Source organism: Cydia strobilella, chromosome 9, assembly GCF_947568885.1.
Source record: "Cydia strobilella chromosome 9, ilCydStro3.1, whole genome shotgun sequence".
Lineage (NCBI taxonomy): Eukaryota > Metazoa > Arthropoda > Insecta > Lepidoptera > Tortricidae > Cydia > Cydia strobilella.
The window spans coordinates 13405996-13429582 of NC_086049.1; the positions used below are offsets into that span (position 1 = coordinate 13405996).

A 23587-nucleotide genomic window follows, 5' to 3' on the forward strand; every position below is an offset into this window, starting at 1 on the left:
TTATTGACTATACACATAAATAAATAGTTGATGAGCAAATTAGTTTAAATCTTAAAAGGCCTGTGCACACCGCATGCGTGCGCCTGCACGTTGTAATATACAGATTCTTATGAGAGAAGACACACCGGTTGTAACGCAGCGTAATAACGTAAGCGAACAACTAGCGAACGAGAAGCGAAGCGGCGCGGCGGGCCCACGGCGTTCGCGTTAGCAACGAGATGACGTTCTATAGGTATCCAACTTATCCAAGGATTGATTCACTCCGAGCCGCATCGCTTCGCTTGGCGTTCGCGTGTTGTTCGCCTACGTAGTACGCTGCGTAAGACATGTGCATGCACGGTTCCAATTCCAACATATTAATGCACGTGCACGCACACGCAGCCTGTGTGCTCTGCAGCGGAAGCATGGTCGCATTTTTATCGTCTGTCACCATGTCACGTTCTTAACGAGTATGTAAGTGCGAAAGTGACGCACGACGCGACAGGCGATAAAAAAGCGACCATGCTGACCCCGCTGGCCTTGTAATTAGAAGATAGACTGACTTAAGAACAATACCTACTTATAGGTATTGTCAAATTCTATTCTATTCTATTTTCTGTCATATGTTAATGTGAATTTGAGTTTGAAAACACTGATACATACGTAGGTATATGAGAGAGCTCAATAGGCTCAGGGTTGTCCAAAAATATGTTTACAAAGAATTATTACATTTTTTTTGTACGTACATGAATCATACACGTGTAGGTATTAAAAAAGTATAAATGTTTTTTTTTGGGATCCGTAAAATTTACATTTATAGCTCTCCAGAGGGCCTACCGCCAACGTCGAAAAATCGTTATCTGCCGCTCTGTCGCTCTTGCATATTCGAGGGCAGAGATCCAGATACTTAATGTTTTTCGTTCGTTCGTTTGAATCAGGGCTCGGAACCGGATTTTTTTAAATCCCAAAATAGCCCAATATTTTTAATTATTTTATGCTCTTTACATAGGTAATAACTTCGTATTATTAGATTGTCTCATTTAAAATGAAATAATAAACCAAAGAACGAAAAAGAACGTAATAATACCGGTATTTTTGTATTAAAAAAAAACCGGTTCCGAGCCTTAGTTTGGATTAAAGTTGGCGGTACCGGTACCTCAGCTGGCTTCCATTATTATGTTATAGGTAAGTCAGGCAAGTAGGGTAGGGTCTGTGAACCCATCTGTATTTGTGGCCAAATTATTTAGTTACATATTAGTACCTCAATCATCAATTATAATATTGGAATAATAATCTCATTTCTGCTAATGTCATGGTTTATATTACTGTTAATTTGTCAATAAGTTTTCCACTTAAATTAAATTGCAGCACTCCGGCTTCAAATCCGTTTCTATTTTTTACATATTTAAAAATATATTGTCGAAAAAACTAATGAAAATTTAAGTGGTTTTCGAAAACTTTAGTCAAAACATGGACGATAATCGTTGAAAACGGATACATTTGCTACAAACTATAACTTATTATGGTAATATAAATTAATTAAAATGTCTAGCTACTTATAAGACAAATAAAAAATTAACATTAATCACATTAAATATCCACAGGCTGAGTTTACGTAAGAGTACCTACTTATCATGGGTACTTTAAACCCAACAGTAAAATGACTCCAGTTGCTATTTTTATTGCAGATTTGTATAATTATAAATTCAACTAGCCACAGACATTGATAAAATATCGATGAGGCCAACAAACTAATAGATGTAGTCTTTCGATCTTCATCTACACTAAGACTGCACGCCGTGTGCTATTTCACAAGGTACTTGGTAGGTACTTTGACGCTGGAAAATGCAAACTCGACCTCGACTTTACTCGACTTACTTATTACCGTTTTTCTTTAATTGGTCGCATCGGTGTGTTTACCTCTGTACGTTGATTTAAATCGGCGGTTCTATAAAAATATTTTCCCAACCAAGCGACACCTCGCTAATTAATAATTATTCACTAAAAAGTCAATAATAAAATGCTGATATTTCATTAGCATTGGCAGTCGCTACATTTATGACAATTGTTTATGAAAAAGAACCACCGATTTAAATTTTCAATTCATTTTATTAGTATTATGATTTGTAAAGCAACCTACTACAAAAATTTAATCCACTCTCTGATGCTTATCATGAAACCGGATTTGTAATGCGTTGACTGGACATTGCGCTCTCAATTAACTTCACCAAAAGTCGTAATGACTTTACACATTTCATTGCATTTGTTTGAAAATACGTTCAGCTCGATACGAGCCAGCTTAACACTTCCTAGCTATACCAGATTATCTTTAAGGATAAAAGTTCTGGAGCGCATCAGAGTATATGGAGTTATACGTGTCTCGCAAAACGTAGACGCTGTCATTAGGTTTTCCATTGAAAACGTATTGACCTTTAAGATTAGTGACTTTAGAATTAGTAGGCGCCGGTTTTGGCTTCGGCTTGGAGTAGGAAGGCACGTTGTTGTAGCTAGGCCTCTGCATTGGCTGCATCATCGGCTGCCCGCCGTAGCCGAATGGATCCATTTGAGGCATCTGAGGCATTTGTGGTACCTGAGTCATTTGAGGATACCCACCATTGCTGCTCCATTGGTACACGCCTGTAGGCTTCCCGTTTGACACGAAATCTAAAGGCAGGTTTATGAACGGATCCACTTGAGGCATACTCTGAGGCATAGGAGGCCCTAGGTTAGGAGGCTGAGAAACGTAACCGAGACCGGGTACGAACATATACGGAGTCGGAGGCAGTCTGATGTAGAAAATGGGGGAGTTGTCGTATTGCAGTGAATTTAAGTTATCGTTTTGATAATTGTCCCCGTTGCCGTTTTTCTTCTTATTCTGCTGTCGGCGTCTTGAAGGGATGGTTCTGGACAAATCGTCATCATCGAAATGGTCGTCGTTGACGGCAAAAGTGACGTCATCGTCATCATCTTCGTTATAATCTAGACCCGATGACAGAAAGGATGGGAAGTAACCAAAGAGATTCAACGCTTTGTTCCTCCTGTTTGTAGGTGGTGCAGGCGATGCCGTAGTGCCATCTTCTTTGTATTCTTCTGTTAGCTTGCTCTGGCGGCCACTCGTTGCTTCTGGCAGTGCTGCCGCTCGCGATCTCCTTGAAGATGGTGCAGCATGACTGCGCACAACCAAACCAATTAGCACGCATGCGATGATCAGGTCCTTCGAGTACTTCATGTTTAATCTGAAACAACAAAACAGTAACTTATAATGGGATAAAAAACCATTAATTCTTCCACATTGAAAAATAACTTTGTATGATTGCTAATGAGTGTGGATAGTAATAAATCTCGCCGGCCGAAAGGTAAAAATGTGAGAATCACTAACATGTGTAAGTAATGCATAGCAATTATTTACACATTTAAAGGTCTTCAATCTTATCTCTGCTTGCGAGTGGATAAGTGATTAAAGTAGAGATTGTAAATTTAATTATTTACTTGTTAAAATCATCATCTTCCTCGCGTTATCCCGGCATTTTGCCACGGCTCATGGGAGCCTGGGGTCCGCTTGACAACTAATCCTAAGAATTGACGTAGGCACTAGTTTTTACGAAAGCGATTGCCATCTGACCTTCCAACCTAGAGGGGGAAACTAGGCCTTGTTAGGATTAGTCCGGTTTCCTCACGATGTTTTCCTTCACCGAAAAGCGACTGGTATAAATATCAAATGATATTTCGTACATAAGTTTCGAAAAACTCATTGGTACGAGCCGGGGGTTTGAACCCGCGACCTCCGGATTGAAAGTCGCACGCTCTTACCGCTAGACCACTAGCGCTTGCGCTACTTGTTAAAATGTGTATGGTTAAAAGCCACCCTTCATATTATTTTTATTTTAGAGGATAGTGGATCACCGCTTCTCATTATAGAAAATATGTTTACTCAATTTGATGTAAATATAAGATCAAAGATCATAAGATCAAAGTATGCTCCGCTGCCCTCTCAATTTCTTATTAATTTTTGACACGTGTAATTTTAATAACTCATCTCCTTTTAAGTAAAATTGAGCCCATGTAAAACCGCTTAACGATATACTGTAAAACCTTCATTAATATATTCACTTCATCAAACTGTCTCCCGTACTTGAATCATCGCCGATATACTCTTTACATATTTATATGATTTATATGAAAAAAATAAAAAAAACTTGGAAAAAGTACCGTATCGTCTACAAAACTGAGTCTATATTGGCGTAATTAAAGTATCAAGAATCGATATTTAGATGTAATCTTTTGGAGTAAGTCGTCTTGTAAGTAATAAACTCGGGCTGTCGTAATAATTTGTCACTCTCATCGTATACAGTAACGGCCATTAACAAGTATACACGTTTTGATCTTATGTCATTGAGATAAGATGAAAATGTGTGTAGATATTTACGACCCTGATTTAGTATTCAGCGAGAAAAGCGACACATCAAGTTATTCGCTAGTGACGTGTCCATTTCCTTGGAGATTGGACATGAAATGATTTTGCACCGTTAAAACAATCACTGTTTTGATCGATTGCATACAGATACACAATAATCTACATAATAATAATGAGATTTGCTTGCTTTGATTCATTCGCTTACAAGGTTGGCTAAAATTAGAATTAGATTGAATATATTCTCTTTTTTCATGATGGCTTCTTGTTATGCTATCTAAATAGATAGGCATTTGCAACAATTTAAAACAACAATGTATTTTATAGCATAAAATTATGCCTCTAGTCTTATTGATTAATAAAATAGGTTTAGAGAAACATTTATTTGTATGGTATGAATACGATAAAAATATTTAAATTTTAATAATTGATCAACTTGTAAAACTGCTTGGAGTGAGAATCGTATAGGTACTCACTCATATACTTACAATGAAACTTTCCTAAGCGATTATGTCCTAAAAAGTATTTACTAGAGAGCCGTCATTAGGAGTACTAAATAGAGCAATTTGAACCATTCACCAACTAAATAATTAGAAGTTTTATAACACCCTTTGGATTATTTTATGGTTATCAAGTATCGTGATAGTGCATGATTTTAAAACATTGCATATAAATGTGCTCGGGATAAATATCTTCTTACAGAAAATACGAGTTCAGCTATTATCGGAGAAAATCAATCAAAAACAAACAAACAGACTTAATCAACAGCACATTTCAAAAATTTACTATATACCAAATGTGTCTAAATACTTAAATAGAATATTCGTGCGCTCATAAGCTCAATAGTAATAGTCCACCACTGAGTATTTAAATGTGCTTTATTGTATCCCAATCCGAGCTGAGTGGAAGCTAGTACCTAACTGAAATCGTGGAGCCGATACGAGTACAAACATTTAAGAACACAAAAACTATTTTTGAAAATCGACAAGATCTGATCGCCTCGTTCATTGCATCATTAATTAAACAGTGTCATTAACCTTTTAATAACGATTAAGATTAAGAGCACTGTAGGTAATGTCACTTAGCCTGTCATAAAATCCATCGGGTTAAATGTGTGTGTAAAGAAAACGAGACCGACAGCTCATATTACCCGTGGTAGTATATACAAGTACTGTGGTCTCACAAGGCCGGTTGTTACCCTGGAACCAGATTATTGATCAAGTTTTGAGCTAGGCATAAATAGGGCACGCGCTTTTAGACCTGTTTCGTATGTCTGTAAGTGTTTTATAAGAAGTTTTAATCCGAACGAGTTTAAAGGCAATGTGCTTTTGACGATTATGATTTTTTATCTACTATGCTGGACACGATTATCATTAGTTATTTATTAATGATTTCAGAGAATAGTCGACGATTGCATCTCCATACTAAACGTAGTCCCCATTTTCCTATCTGAATATAATTTGATCCATATTAACCATAAATATTAATCATTAGATTTTTTGTTTCTTGCGAGAAACAAATTCCATAGAAACGTTTAAAAGCTCCTACGTACTAGTAACGAAGGGGCATTATCATCAAATTGTGTAAAAATATTTTCAACAATCTAAAAAACATCAGGGAATAAAATGGGAGTCCCCATTTCTCACTCTTCTTAATTTGTAGTGTAAATAATTCCGTTTCATAAACCCACGCTAGTATTTTAATGCTTTTTATTGCAACTTTTTCAGTATGATTACAAATTAACTTGAACTAGTAAACAGTAAACACGTTGTAAATTAAGAGGAAAGTGGACGGCCGCGCGTGACTTGTAACTGCTCGCGTACTCCCCCCCCAGGCCCAGGCCCAATTTTCCTCTCAAAATAATGTCATTTATGACTATAAATGCCATAGCTTTAACACATTCATGATCGACATAATGAGTTAAAATACTTAAAATTTTTGTGATCAAAAATAACTTACGTGCATTTTGTGGTTGTATCGTATGTATGGTAGGATCGTTAGCATACACTTATATTTTTTGCTTCGTTTGCTCGATCCATGGACTAGCTACAATGGATTCCGCATTATGAATGTGTACAAATACCTAGATGTTTTTCATTTGTAAAATAGGTGCTTCGCACATCACTCAATGGCATCACACAGACTGAAATTGCCAATTTTTACATTTTTTACCGCCGACTCTCAATGTTTGTTTTTGATGGAAGCCTGCCTAGCCAAGATAAAAATCGTACTGTGAGCTGCAAATGTACCACTTTATGAATGGAATTTATTTATAAAGTGGGTATGCACTTTCACAGCTGGGTGTACATCGACAATCGCCAAACAAGAATTAAAAATGTATCCGGACGACAGATGCTACGAAAAGTCACGTGACTATTTTCATAGGTACATTATTTAACCTCTCGTATGCTTATTTACTTAAAACAATAGATTAAAATTCCCACGCACGGATCTGTGTCTAAGCATACGAGGGGTTAAGTTTCGATTAGCGTTTTCTATAAATTATTGTCTTCTTGGGTATTAGGTTCTATTAGGCAACAGACTTCAATGATTACAACCTTTTTTTTTAAACCACGTCGGTGGCAAACAGAAACACAGCCCGCCTATTGGTATGCCGTTACAGTAACCTATTGAAAGCCTACACCAATAAAGAGCCCCTTTAGGAAAAGGAGTGTACACTTTATAAAAGAACACTAAACTGTACCTAATCGGTCGAGAAAACCACGGTACTCGGCAGGGTGTTCATTCCACAGCCGGAACATTCGAGGAAGGAAATTCCTCTGAAATCGCTTAGAGCGCGACCATTTTGATTCCAGTGTGTGATGAACGGCTTCGGCGGAGAAACGGCTATGGACGGCAAGTGGTGCGGTGGTAGAAGTAGGTTAGGTACGCAGCTGTGGGCGTTATATATCAAGAAAATACTTTATTAGTATGGGAGCGGCAATTGTTTGTGGGCCCATGTCCATATGCTCCATGTAGAGGGCGTGGTCGGCGACCAAACCAGTAGCCGTATATCATTTCATATTTACGCCGATACAAGGCATTTTTTCTGAATCAGACATGTTAATGCATGTTAATAGTCTCAATTAGAACTGTTGCCTTCGATGATTGCGAGTTAATCAAAAGCAATTTATGTTTTGTCTAAAAGAAAAAAGGTATCTCGTGTTTAAAACACCGCCTGCCTTTGTACCTACAACACTGTATAGAGACAAAGACAGTAAGTAACCTACCTCCATACATTTAGGAATCCATGTTCGACGTACGATGGCCGATTTCCGAATATTTGCACAAAGCGTGGAATATGACACATATGGAAACACTTTCCCAAAGTTGCTAAGTCAGTGCAAAGTAAGCTTGATCTGGACCTAAATGAAAACGTTGATATCAATTCGTTGACAGCAAACGTTGTGATTATTCAAGGTATCTGCTTAAGTCCTGCTTGACATATAAGTATATTCTTATGCATCTGGCTGAGAGATATGTCAATGTCACATTATTATTGCCTATATTGCCAAATTGTCTATACTTCGGTCCATAACGTGGGTGAATGTTTTGGTATTCGGCTATATCACTATTCGTTCGTGGCATCTTTATCTGCGATCTTACTATCTTTCACGCTTCGGGCTCAAGGATTATATTTAAGTATATTAATAATTTAAATATACGGCTTTAAATAAGACGACTGGGCACTTTAAACAAGACAACTAAATCTCGCCAACAGCCATGCACTCGCAAATTATTCAAAATAAAGACTCGTTTTTTTTAAACACCTTTTTCATGTTCGTGAACTATTTGCTACTATTACTTTTATCACGATGTTTGTCATTACGTTTTGAACCTTGTTTCCGTTAACTAAAGGTGTTTATTCCCTATTTGTTTATTCGCAGAATTTCATCATAGATCTAGTCTCGTGGAAACAGGTTTTCTTTTTAAATAGGCTTCCTTATGTTCCCTGCGGCCCGTCTGAACTCCTTGATGATAAGAATTTATTAAGGATTACCTTAAAGGGATGACGCTAAAAGGTGTTCTAGAACGAACAGCAATACACTTACGTGACCATTGGCAGACCTTATCTCGTTGCCATAAGGTTCAAGAATGACCAAGAAATGTGTCGACGATAGTAGAGGCTGCTTGTTTTATAAATGAAAGTTTTTGCAAGGAATACCGCGTTATGTTTTGCTTGAAGAGTTTAATTCACTTAACATAACTTGAAATTGAAGCCTCAGCCGGTTATATCTCATAGATACAAGATACTTAATACTATGGTCTTACATGTTATTCGTTGTAAAATATAAACCTTTGGAGTGGATTTTCATTTAAATATGGTTAAGATCTAATCCTTAAAATGGACGTGAAGATCGTGTAAGATAATACGATAAACGTTTTGAAGAGTTATAATAATATAAATTTCATTATAAACATAACAATATGCATTATTATAAAGTTTCAAATATAATGTCGACAAAAAATATCTCTACTAAATAAATATTAATCTCAAAAGATAGTTTCAAGTAGCATCATTATCTTCTGACACACATCGACATAATTTAATCCCACCCAATCACGCACTAACGACAATAATGTAACATCTCTAATGATACATTTAAGCTGTAATAAAATTACGATACACCGTCTATCTAGTTAAATTAAGTAACGTTATGTCAGAATATCAGATCAATGGCCTAAAACTTGCTATCATAATATACTGTCAGGGTTGGCACCTAACATTATGAAAATTAACATCAGCTGTCATTTTTATTTGTCAAGTTAGGTAGAAATTGCGTGTTCATATTGTTTGCGATTTGCAAATAATATCGCTATAAAATAACTGTGGCAATGATCACCTAGTAGTAATTAAAATTATTATTTATACATAAAATGTTACTTCTGCTAATTAATAACATTTTTATGCAGGTTATTAAATTGACAACCCTATCGGACGTGGTAAAAAAGGATCCATTACTTTATAAATAGAATCTTGTTTAATCATTAATTTGCTGTTTCAAAAGTGTATGAGTAAAATATCAGGTTTAATTAAAATGTTTAAAAAAACACCTCGTTTTCTTGCAGCATGTGTATCATAATAATACTAGGTTGTTTATAATTATTATACATGATACACTTTTTACCTTCCCATCTTTATGAAGTAAAAATTAATGCTTAAATGAATGTCTAGCCTAAATAATCGACGGTTACAGTCTTACAATAATACCTACTTATGTTAACTCCATCTTTAAATTAATGGTCATCTTACAAAGTGGCCCGTTATTTTTTTGCGCCTACATGTTTTAAATTATGAAGCATGCTCAGTAATACAACATTAAAGTATGGTGTACAGACTACAGTCAGTGTCGAATAATTATACCACAGTATAAACCTTAAAAGTGGTAAGTACCATAAATTCAGTTGCACCAATGTGTTTCATCTTTTCGCTTTATCCCAAAGAAGTGAGGTGCAAAAGTGTAAAAACGAGTATATCTTTGACTTCGACTGTACGACGGTCAATAAGTCAACTGCTTCATTCAATAAGTATTATGCGCTAACTAAAACTTAATTTATTTTGAGAATAAATCAAATTATTTTATCAAATAAATTGATGTTTTTCTTAAGTAGTCACACTACTATATGTATATAAATTAAAAACTGTAATAGATGTCATATATTAAAGAAAAAGTGACGAAGCCCTCCAGTGGTGAAGGCCGGATTCGAACCGACGTCTTTAGCTATCGCGGCTTACGCCATGAACCCCTAGGCCACCTCGCCACGGCGGTACCCGTCCCAATTTCTCGGCTTCGTCACTTTTTCTTTAATATATGACATCTATTACAGTTTTTTATTTGTTTTCTTCGGCCCCCTCGATATTTACTTATGAAATAAATCGCATTATACGCGATATATCTAATCCGTTTACGTAGTTTTATTTCATGTACACAATTTAATTTAATCACAGTCGGCAAAAAAGCTAAATGTTTCTTAGTTAATGCACACCATTTACTGGAGGTGCGATTAAAGCTGTGCTCACACCCTTTTCAGTCATAATGGGTTTCCATTAATTTTTTTACTATTAGTTTCTATTCTAGGAAGCGTTATTTTCACGCCAATAGTTTTAGATGCTTGTTATTAGGTACTCGTTTGGATAACAACAATTGTAATATAAGACAATAATAGACAAAACAAGACAATAATTGTAATACATTCGAGGTATGGTAAGTTAGAAAACATTAAATATTTGCATAGTATAAAACAAAGTCGCTTTCCGCTGTCTCTCCATCCGTGTGTCCCTATGTATGCTTAGATCTTTAAAACTACGCAACGGATTTTGATTATATAATTTGTAAAGGTTTTGTGTAAATTAGTTGAATTACCAGTGTGAAGCCGGGGCGGGGCGCTAGTGAATAATAAAACAAGAAGTATACCTAAACTAAAAACCGGCCAAGTGCGAGTCGGACTCGCGCACCAAGAGTTCCGTACTTTTTAGTATTTGTTGTTATAGCGGCAACAGAAATACATCATCTGTGAAAATTTCAACTGTCTAGCTATCACGGTTCATGAAATATAGCCTGGTGACAGACAGACAGACGGACAGACGGACGGACAGACGGACAGCGGAGTCTTAGTAATAGGGTCCCGTTTTTACCCTTTGGGTACGGAATCCTAAAAACTAGAGTACTAAAACTAAAAGGAATTTTAGTCCCCAGACCTAACATAAAATTTTATGTAAGCTGACATGTGTGTAAAAAACCTGAATTAATAAAAGAGAGGCAGCCGTTTAAGAAAACAAACTTAAGAAAAAAAAATCTTTAAACTATTAAAAATACGAATGTCTACGAAATTGCCATACTTCAAACATGTTTACCGAAAGTAATAAATCTATTAAAGCAAAAAGTTTTTGCTCATCCGAAGTCTTATTAAATTTCGAGTAGGTACATGAATGTTACATATACTAGTTTGAAATTTCGTCCAGGACATTAACTCCAAGTTTATCTGTTAATATTTTTTGCTACGAAATGAATATTGACTAGATACGTTATTGCAATGACATAAGTACTACATTCGCACTGTAAAGGATCGAGTGTTATCTAGTCATAGATAAATCTGTCTGTCAGTGTTGTTGGCAAGTTAATTAATAACTCTTCTATCTTCCTATTATTTTGACGTCTTCAGTAGTTATTGACCCTCTAGCTAGGGCTGAATTGTAAAAACTGTCAGTAAAAAAGATGAATAATTATTTTGTAAGTATTACTTACAGGTGTTTTGACTTCTGTCTACACTGTAGCTATTGAATATATATATTTTTTTATATGCTTGTTTGCTCCAGTTTGACAGCTTCCGTCGTTGATGGTTCAGGGAAGATAATACTTTTGGAAGTAATCGCTCCAAAGTCCAAAAATAAGATATATTGTATCCGACTTCTAACTTTTGAACTGGGCGTGCTAAAAAAATAAAGCTTAATAAATACTTTCCAAGAAGATTTTGAATATGAGTACGATCGGTTCTGTCTTTAATAAGTTATTACCAAAAAAATTGTCTTCTTATTAAGACGACGTAAGTGCTGTGATGTGATGCACTTGGCCGGTTTTTAAAATACACAGATCATTTAAAATATTTTACAAGATGTAAATTAAATCTGCTACAGTTTACCATATATACGTGTCACGTTCCGCCAAAGGGCACTGTAATTATTTTAACATGCAAGCAGTGTCCTTCAACACTTACTTATGCTTTGTTTTGTGTCATTATTAAAATGACATAATTTGTTTAAGAGCCATTTTACACCTTTTTACAAGCGTTTTACACCTTTTTTAAAGTGTAGTTCAATTTATAATATAAATAGGTACCTATTGTATTAAATACTAACACTAGATTAAGATTTTGCTTGTAGTACTAACACTCTATGGATGCATTTGTCCGAAATAAAGATTTTTTTTATTTATTTTTTTATTTATTAACTTGCAGTACCTATATGTATCTAGGTCTCTACTCTATTATGTTTCTACGTGTCAAATCTTGCAAGTTAAATTTGACCCACTTCCCGACTTCCAATGAAGCTGAAAATTTGCATACATATTTATGTAAGTCGGGTGACAATGCAATAATAATATTGCCATACTTATTAACTTTATTACCTGTACCTACTCATGGGTCGATTCACGAGAATCGGCGAGGATTTTCTTTTAGATATAATTTACAGTTTCAGTACAAATCTTCCGCCGGCTCTCGTGAGTTTTACCTATACCTACCTTCAAACTATTACTACCTAGTACCTACCTACTTTATGTTTTTGTTGTTTTATAGACTGCAATTTATATACAATAATGAAACTCCAGGTCTTAATTTAAGAAATATTTGTAAACTTGTTTGTAAACGACTGTTTGTTTCTTAAATAAAAAAAAAAAAAAAAAAAAAAAAATATATATATTAATATTGGTACCATAAGGTACCATTGCCTGTAAGAAAATACAGTCAGCGATAAGAGCTTGTACCAAAAATGAAATATTTTTCAAAAAACTTATTATGATAGCGATATATGAAAGCGGCGTAGTTCTTAGCACAAATACAAATTGTATATCATTGCACATTTTAATCAAGAGCAAATGCCACGAAAAAAATCACATGGAAACTAAACTATCAGGTCAATTAGAAGATTAGAACGTACAATGACATCTAAATGTCATTCAGTTATCGTGCATTTCGCTCGTACTTGTGTGTACATGAATTGTCGCGAGCAAGACGAGCGATAACTAACTGACATGGCTGACTGGCTGGTACAATCAAACTGGCCTGTACATATTTGCAAGGGCAAATTTCAAACTAGAATATGTTCCTCTATAATTTGTCTAAGGACTGTCTCATTTCAAACATAGACAGAGAGAATCATATACTATCTTTGTCTTACACTAGTACTAGCACCCAAAAGAAAAGGATGAGTATAGTTTTTTGGTTCTTATTTACCGCCAATTTGGTTTGACCAACTATATATATGTATATCGAATTCACAAACATTTTTACAAGTCAACGTCCCAAAAAAATATTTACACGACCTTATTTTCAGTGTCTTAGAGGCGTGTAAATATATTTTTGGAACGTTGGATTGTAAAGATGATTGTGAGCTCGACTGTACCAATCATTATTGAAATTGTTGTTATGAAAACAATGTTTAACAATCAAGCAAACTCGGTACTATTTACGAATCAATATGGCATCAAATACCTTAGATGACTTTAACATCTTAGTTTAAAAATCTGTATGTACTATATTTGTATTAAATTATCGCTTATTGACTTCGTTCGTACTGACAGCATCACTCTTAATTGGCCCTATGTCTTTGGAATAAGATTTAAAAATATTCAGTTAACAGTGTGGATGGTCATAAAGTTAGATAAAGCAAACATTTGTTTAAAGATTTACGTGATCACTACATTAAAGCTATGGGAAAAGGAAACGTCGCATGTACATTGTCAGTAAACAACTTCTTTTACTTGCGCTTAGTCAGTCAATGCAAATTCCATGTGAGACCAATCAACTAGAAAGTTAATTACATAGTTAGTTGACCTCCGCAATGATTGCCCAGTCGGAGGCTAATATGGCAAACTGCATTCAGTAATGTCAAATGTCCTGCAAAACTTGTTACTTCTGCACTACTTTCAATTAGTGTTTGCACATTAGCCCAAAGCTCTAGAGCTACAAACGGGAGACGATTCACCGCGGCCGCGCGAATTCGCTCTTTCATACAAACGTAGTACTAGTTTTCCTCTCTGTGTGTGTGTGTGTGTGTGTGTGTGTGTGTGTGTGTGTGTGTGTGTGTGTGTGTGTGTGTGTGTGTGTGTGTGTGTGCGTGTGTTTTCTTTTATTAAAAATATTTTTATACTGTTTGTTGTATATCAACCACGGCTATGTCCCTATGTTTGATTTTTTTTTTCGAATCTTTAATTATTATAACAGTTAGGAGTATTTAAAAAAAAATATGAAATTTGTTTATCGCTCCTAACTTTTACACAAATAAAAAAACCAATACACAACTTTGGGAACAAATCAAATTATTTTATTAAATATTTTTGATTTGTGTTTCTTTGTTAAGTAGTCACACCACTATATATGTTATAAACTAAAATAGAACCTACGTTTGGTAGCGGGGTGGCCTAGGGGTTCAAGGCGTTAGCCCGGATTGCTAAAGACGCCGGCTCGAATCCAGCCTTCACCACTGGAAGGCTTCGTCACTTTTTCTTTAATACATATATGACATCTATTTCAGTTTACATTAAAATATGTTAAAACATTTTCCATAATGTCAATATCCAGAGAGGAAAATGGGAACTACGTTTGTATTTAAATGAGCGTTAAACGATACTTTGTAATATAGGTATGCAGACATCTGTAAATAATGTATCTACACACAATCCCCACAGGAATAGTCACATAGTTTCAATTTACGAGGTACCTTCAAAGCATTCTAGCACCTAAATTCGCATCTGGCAGCTTTATCCCACTGAATTTTAGGACTCTAAAATAGTTCCCATATATTTTAGCAATCTCCATATGCTCGTCTAGCCTTCCTTTTTCACAAACTTGACAACACTTTCCGGCGTAAAGCGCGAAAAGCGTAGCACTCGTATCTTGTCCTGGAGCGGAAACGACATACAAATAAATAAACATCCTCGGACTTATTCATGGTACTATGTCCCAGCAATCGTGCTTCGTTCATTGGCGTATTAGCCATTCGGATTATCGTGAACATGTGGTCAATTTACATTCCTGGCCAGTTTGTGTATTGCGTGACCACGCAGTGCGTCTTGGACTTTCCACAGGGTGACACAAATTGCGACCATTACTCGCTAAGCGATGTCGCCGGGCCCTGACGCCTTGATGCCGCGTTAATGTCTGTATTGTAAAGGGAAACTAGGGTTGCCATCAAAGTACCTAAGTGACGTTAGTATTGAAATCTGGTTCCGGTCCGGTTTTGCTTATTCTTGTGGACACTTTATAGTTACGAAATCCGTCCGTAAACGCTAATACTAATTCAATATATCAGCAAGCACACGCAATTAAAATGCTTTCAATATCCGTCGGATGCGAGCGTTCAATAGGCTAGATGACAAATTTTTAATAATGGTATCAATCGATCAGGTTTATTTTTAGGATTAAATGTCTATATGGGACCCATTGCATTAAAGCAATACAAAAGCCAAAAATGATAGTCCAAGTCCGACAGTCGTACTTCACTCGCGAAACGCTCTTAAGGCCGTTCCATCGGTTTGCCGCTGTCACTGTCACATTTTGCAAGAAAGAACGGGAAAGATCAAACGCGCCAAGTGTCAATTTTGATCGAATTTTGTCGATTTTTATTTATTTTAAAAACGTTACCTTACAATATCGAAATTCGAAAGCTATGAAATTACTATTTAAGTTAAGATTGTTTTTCCTTCTTTTTTTGTTTATAGTATCACATAATAAATAACCGAGTAAAGTAGGATTAAAAGTCCGAGTTAGAGGTTACTTTGGGAATTAATTGTATCGAGCGAAGTGTCATAATTCGTGTATCGGAAGCTATGTTGTTAAAGATAATATAGTCAAGAACTACATATATTTTTTCCACGTCTACGAATATCAACGCCTCTAAGAAAAACACCGGTGTGAAGTTAGCGGCCAAAGTTATCGGCCAACGATAACCCGACCAAATTAAGAAGTCAAATTTTTTTACTTGTGCATTTCTATAAAAAGAGCTTAAGTCGGATATTTAATGGTCAAAAGTGAAGGAAAAGGTGAGGCGTCACCCTATTAATAACATATCAGGATACATTTTACCAACTAGGTATCAAAAATGACTTGAACAGATCCCAACATAATGTACTATACAAACCTACTATAAACGCATTTTTAGATACCAAGACGCTTCAAATATATTATTTACAGAAATAAAAAGCTTTTATCAAAGCTTTTAAACCCAATTAACCGCGCTTTTCAGAGTTGTTTCACGAAAGCTTCACAAATCACCAATTTTACCCAACTTCTAGAAATAAAGACACTTTCATACTTACTTCAACGTACACAGCTGTCATAAGCTTTCATAAAAAGCTTTCCGAACCGACTTTCCTCGCTAAACATAGATATTGCAACAGAAAAATCGTTAGCGGCGGAACGATTCTGAAAATATTTTTTTAAATGATGATAATTTCTAGATATGGAAAGTAATTATTACATCAATGTAAACCAAGAGCTTTTGTCAAAAGCTTTCAAAACCCAATAACCGCGCTTTTCACAGTTGTTTCACGAAAAATTTCCATTCACCGAGTCAGCGGCCGAAAGCTACACAAATCACTGATTTTACCCAACTTCTAGGAATTAAGACACTTTCAAACTTACTTCGTCGTACACAGCTGTTATAGGCATTCCAAAAAAAGCTTTCAGAACCGACTTTCCTCGCTAAATATAGGTATTGCAACTGAAAAATAGTTAGCGGCCGAACGATTTTGAAAATATTATTTAAATGGTGATACACGTCTAATTATGGAAAGTAATTATAACATCAAGGAAAATTATAAATCAAGAGCTTTTGTCAAAGCTTTCCAAACCCAATAACCGCGCTTTTCACAGTTGTTTTACGAAAAATATCCATTGGCCGAGTCAGCGGCCAAAAGCTACACAAATCACCGATTTTACCCAACTTCTAGGAATTAAGACACTTTCAAACTTACTTCGTCGTACACAGCTGTTATAGGCATTCCAAAAAAAGCTTTCAGAACCGACTTTCCTCGCTAAATATAGGTATTGCAACTGAAAAATAGTTAGCGGCCGAACGATTCTGAAAATATTTTTTTAAATGGTGATACACATCTAGAGATGGAAAGTAATTATAAAATCAAGGATAAATATAAATCAAGAGCTTTTGACAAAGCTTTCCAAACCCAATAACCGCGCTTTTCACAGTGGTTTTACGAAAAATATCCATTGGCCGAGTCAGCGGCCGAAAGCCACACAAATCACCGATTTTACCCAACTTCTAGAAACAAAGACACTTTCAAACTTACTTCATCGTACACAGCTGTTATAGGCTTTCCAAAAAAAGCTTTCAGAACCGACTTTCCTCGCTAAATATAGGTATTGCAACTGAAAAATAGTTAGCGGCCGAACGATTTTGAAAATATTATTTAAATGGTGATACACGTCTAATTATGGAAAGTAATTATAACATCAAGGAAAAATATAAATCAAGAGCTTTTGTCAAAGCTTTCCAAACCTAATAACCGCGCTTTTCACAGTTGTTTAAAGAAAAATATCCATTGGCCTAGTCAGCGGCCGAAAGCTACACAAATCACCGATTTTACCCAACTTCTAGAAACAAAGACACTTTCAAACTTACTTCATAGTAAACAGCTGTTATAGGCTTTCCCAAAAAAGCTTTCAGAACCGACTTTCCTCGCTTAATATAGGTATTGCAACTGAAAAATAGTTAGCGGCCGAAAGATTCTGTTTTTTTTTTTTAAATGGTGATACACATCTAGATATAGAAAGTAATTTTAACATCAAGGATAAATATAAATCAAGAGCTTTTGTCAAATCTTTCCAAACCCAATAACCGCGCTTTTCACAGTTGTTTTACGAAAAATATCCATTGGCCGAGTCAGCGGCCGAAAGCCACACAAATCACCGATTTTACCCAACTTCTAGAAACAAAGACACTTTCAAACTTACTTTATCGTACACAGCTGTTATAGGCTTTCCAAAAAAAGCTTTCAGAACCGACTTTCCTCGCTAAATATAGGTATTGCAACTGAAAAATAGTTAGCGGCCGAACGATTCTGAAAATATTTTTTTTTAAATTGTGACACAGATCTAATTATGGAAAGTAATTATAACATCAAGGAAAAATATAAATCAAGAGCTTTTGTCAAAGCTTTCCAAACCTAATAACCGCGCTTTTCACAGTTGTTTAACGAAAAATATCCATTGGCCTAGTCAGCGGCCGAAAGCTACACAAATCACCGATTTTACCCAACTTCTAGAAACAAAGACACTTTCAAACTTACTTCATCGTAAACAGCTGTTATAGGCTTTCCCAAAAAAGCTTTCAGAACCGACTTTCCTCGCTTAATATAGGTATTGCAACTGAAAAATAGTTAGCGGCCGAACGATTCTGATTTTTTTTTTTTAAATGGTGATACACATCTAGATATAGAAAGTAATTTTAACATCAAGGATAAATATAAATCAAGAGCTTTTGTCAAATCTTTCCAAACCCAATAACCGCGCTTTTCACAGTTGTTTTACGAAAAATATCCATTGGCCGAGTCAGCGGCCGAAAGCTACACAAATCACCGATTTTACCCAACTTCTAGGAATTAAGACACTTTCAAACTTACTTCGTCGTACACAGCTGTTATAGGCATTCCAAAAAAAGCTTTCAGAACCGACTTTCCTCGCTAAATATAGGTATTGCAACTGAAAAATAGTTAGCGGCCGAACGATTTTGAAAATATTATTTAAATTGTGATACACGTCTAATTATGGAAAGTAATTATAACATCAAGGAAAAATATAAATCAAGAGCTTTTGTCAAAGCTTTCCAAACCCAATAACCGCGCTTTTCACAGTTGTTTTACGAAAAATATCCATTGGCCGAGTCAGCGGACGAAAGCTACACAAATCACCGATTTTACCCAACTTCTAGGAAATAAGACACTTTCAAACTTACTTCGTCGTACACAGCTGTTATAGGCATTCCAAAAAAAGCTTTCAGAACCGACTTTCCTCGCTAAATATAGGTAATGCAACTGAAAAATAGTTAGCGGCCGAACGATTCTGAAAATATTTTTTTAAATGGTGATACACATCTAGATATGGAAAGTAATTATAACATCAAGGATAAATATAAATCAAGAGCTTTTGACAAAGCTTTCCAAACCCAATAACCGCGCTTTTCACAGTGGTTTTACGAAAAATATCCATTGGCCGAGTCAGCGGCCGAAAGCCACACAAATCACCGATTTTACCCAACTTCTAGAAACAAAGACACTTTCAAACTTACTTCATCGTACACAGCTGTTATAGGCTTTCCAAAAAAAGCTTTCAGAACCGACTTTCCCGGCTAAATATAGGTATTGCAACTGAAAAATAGTTAGCGGCCGAACGATTCTGAAAATATTTTTTTTTAAATTGTGATACAGATCTAATTATGGAAAGTAATTATAACATCAAGGAAAAATATAAATCATGAGCTTTTGTCAAAGCTTTCCAAACCTAATAACCGCGCTTTTCACAGTTGTTTAACGAAAAATATCCATTGGCCTAGTCAGCGGCCGAAAGCTACACAAATCACCGATTTTACCCAACTTCTAGAAACAAAGACACTTTCAAACTTACTTCATCGTAAACAGCTGTTATAGGCTTTCCCAAAAAAGCTTTCAGAACCGACTTTCCTCGCTTAATATAGGTATTGCAACTGAAAAACAGTTAGCGGCCGAACGATTCTGTTTTTTTTTTTAAATGGTGATACACATCTAGATATGGAAAGTAATTTTAACATCAAGGATAAATATAAATCAAGAGCTTTTGTCAAAGCTTTCCAAACCCAATAACCGCGCTTTTCACAGTTGTTTTACGAAAAATATCCATTGGCCGAGTCAGCGGCCGAAAGCTACACAAATCACCGATTTTACCCAACTTCTAGGAATTAAGACACTTTCAAACTTACTTCGTCGTACACAGCTGTTATAGGCATTCCAAAAAAAGCTTTCAGAACCGACTTTCCTCGCTAAATATAGATATTGCAACTGAAAAATACTTAGCGGCCGAACGATTCTGAAATTTTTTTTTTTAAATGGTGATACACATCTAGATATGGAAAGTAATTTTAACATCAAGGATAAATATAAATCAAGAGCTTTTGTCAAAGCTTTCCAAACCCAATAACCGCGCTTTTCACAGTTGTTTTACGAAAAATATCCATTGGCCGAGTCAGCGGCCGAAAGCTACACAAATCACCGATTTTACCCAACTTCTAGAAACAAAGACACTTTCAAACTTACTTCATCGTAAACAGCTGTTATAGGCTTTCCCAAAAAAGCTTTCAGAACCGACTTTCCTCGCTTAATATAGGTATTGCAACTGAAAAATAGTTAGCGGCCGAACGATTCTGATTTTTTTTTTTATGGTGATACACATCTAGATATGGAAAGTAATTTTAACATCAAGGATAAATATAAATCAAGAGCTTTTGTCAAAGCTTTCCAAACCCAATAACCGCGCTTTTCACAGTTGTTTTACGAAAAATATCCATTGGCCGAGTCAGCGGCCGAAAGCTACACAAATCACCGATTTTACCCAACTTCTAGGAATTAAGACACTTTCAAACTTACTTCGTCGTACACAGCTGTTATAGGCATTCCAAAAAAAGCTTTCAGAACCGACTTTCCTCGCTAAATATAGGTATTGCAACTGAAAAATAGTTAGCGGCCGAACGATTCTGAAAATATTTTTTTTAAATGGTGATACACATCTAGATATGGAAAGTAATTATAACATCAAGGATAAATATAAATCAAGAGCTTTTGACAAAGCTTTTCAAACCCAATAACCGCGCTTTTCACAGTTGTTTTACGAAAAATATCCATTGGCCGAGTCAGCGGCCGAAAGCCACACAAATCACCGATTTTACCCAACTTCTAGAAACAAAGACACTTTCAAACTTACTTCATCGTACACAGCTGTTATAGGCTTTCCAAAAAAAGCTTTCAGAACCGACTTTCCTCGCTAAATATAGGTATTGCAACTGAAAAATAGTTAGCGGCCGAACGATTCTGAAAATATTTTTTTTTTAATTGTGATACAGATCTAATTATGGAAAGTAATTATAACATCAAGGAAAAATATAAATCAAGAGCTTTTGTCAAAGCTTTCCAAACCTAATAACCGCGCTTTTCACAGTTGTTTAACGAAAAATATCCATTGGCCTAGTCAGCGGCCGAAAGCTACACAAATCACCGATTTTACCCAACTTCTAGAAACAAAGACACTTTCAAACTTACTTCGTTGTACACAGCTGTTATAGGCTTTCCCAAAAAAGCTTTCAGAACCGACTTTCCTCGCTAAATATAGGTATTGCAACTGAAAAATAGCGGCCGAACGATTCAGTTTTTTTTTTTAAATGGTGATTCACATCTAAATATGGAAAGTAATTATAACATTAAATGATAAATATAAATCAAGAGCTCTTGTCGAAGCTTTCCAAACCCAATAACCGCGCTTTTCACAGTTGTTTTACGAAAAATATCCATTGGCCGAGTCAGCGGCCGAAAGCTACACAAATCACCGATTTTACCCAACTTCTAGGAATTAAGACACTTTCAAACTTACTTCGTCGTACACAGCTGTTATAGGCATTCCAAAAAAAGCTTTCAGAACCGACTTTCCTCGCTAAATATAGATATTGCAACTGAAAAATAGTTAGCGGCCGAACGATTCTGAAAATATTTTTTTTAAATGGTGATACACATCTAGATATGGAAAGTAATTTTAACATCAAGGATAAATATAAATCAAGAGCTTTTGTCAAAGCTTTCCAAACCCAATAACCGTGCTTTTCACAGTTGTTTTACGAAAAATATCCATTGGCCGAGTCAGCGGCCGAAAGCTACACAAATCACCGATTTTACCCAACTTCTAGAAACAAAGACACTTTCAAACTTACTTCATCGTAAACAGCTGTTATAGGCTTTCCCAAAAAAGCTTTCAGAACCGACTTTCCTCGCTTAATATAGGTATTGCAACTGAAAAATAGTTAGCGGCCGAACGATTCTGATTTTTTTTTTTAAATGGTGATACACATCTAGATATGGAAAGTAATTTTAACATCAAGGATAAATATAAATCAAGAGCTTTTGTCAAAGCTTTCCAAACCCAATAACCGCGCTTTTCACAGTTGTTTTACGAAAAATATCCATTGGCCGAGTCAGCGGCCGAAAGCTACACAAATCACCGATTTTACCCAACTTCTAGGAATTAAGACACTTTCAAACTTACTTCGTCGTACACAGCTGTTATAGGCATTCCAAAAAAAGCTTTCAGAACCGACTTTCCTCGCTAAATATAGATATTGCAACTGAAAAATACTTAGCGGCCGAACGATTCTGAAATTTTTTTTTTTAAATGGTGATACACATCTAGATATGGAAAGTAATTTTAACATCAAGGATAAATATAAATCAAGAGCTTTTGTCAAAGCTTTCCAAACCCAATAACCGCGCTTTTCACAGTTGTTTTACGAAAAATATCCATTGGCCGAGTCAGCGGCCGAAAGCTACACAAATCACCGATTTTACCCAACTTCTAGAAACAAAGACACTTTCAAACTTACTTCATCGTAAACAGCTGTTATAGGCTTTCCCAAAAAAGCTTTCAGAACCGACTTTCCTCGCTTAATATAGGTATTGCAACTGAAAAATAGTTAGCGGCCGAACGATTCTGATTTTTTTTTTTATGGTGATACACATCTAGATATGGAAAGTAATTTTAACATCAAGGATAAATATAAATCAAGAGCTTTTGTCAAAGCTTTCCAAACCCAATAACCGCGCTTTTCACAGTTGTTTTACGAAAAATATCCATTGGCCGAGTCAGCGGCCGAAAGCTACACAAATTACCGATTTTACCCAACTTCTAGGAATTAAGACACTTTCAAACTTACTTCGTCGTACACAGCTGTTATAGGCATTCCAAAAAAAGCTTTCAGAACCGACTTTCCTCGCTAAATATAGGTATTGCAACTGAAAAATAGTTAGCGGCCGAACGATTCTGAAAATATTTTTTTTAAATGGTGATACACATCTAGATATGGAAAGTAATTATAACATCAAGGATAAATATAAATCAAGAGCTTTTGACAAAGCTTTTCAAACCCAATAACCGCGCTTTTCACAGTTGTTTTACGAAAAATATCCATTGGCCGAGTCAGCGGCCGAAAGCCACACAAATCACCGATTTTACCCAACTTCTAGAAACAAAGACACTTTCAAACTTACTTCATCGTACACAGCTGTTATAGGCTTTCCAAAAAAAGCTTTCAGAACCGACTTTCCTCGCTAAATATAGGTATTGCAACTGAAAAATAGTTAGCGGCCGAACGATTCTGAAAATATTTTTTTTTTAATTGTGATACAGATCTAATTATGGAAAGTAATTATAACATCAAGGAAAAATATAAAT

General features: G+C 35.6%; 1 protein-coding gene across 1 annotated transcript in view; it reads right to left on the bottom strand.

The window, feature by feature from the left end:
- Positions 1-1899: 1899 nt before the first annotated feature.
- LOC134744408 (uncharacterized) overlaps positions 1900-23587 on the bottom strand; it is a 64736-nt gene continuing 43048 nt past the window's right edge. The window contains exon 2 of the mRNA XM_063678218.1: positions 1900-3215. Within this exon, the coding sequence (XP_063534288.1) occupies positions 2309-3208 (900 nt within the window). The 5' untranslated portion in view covers positions 3209-3215 and the 3' untranslated portion in view covers positions 1900-2308. The remainder of the gene's footprint in view (positions 3216-23587) is intronic.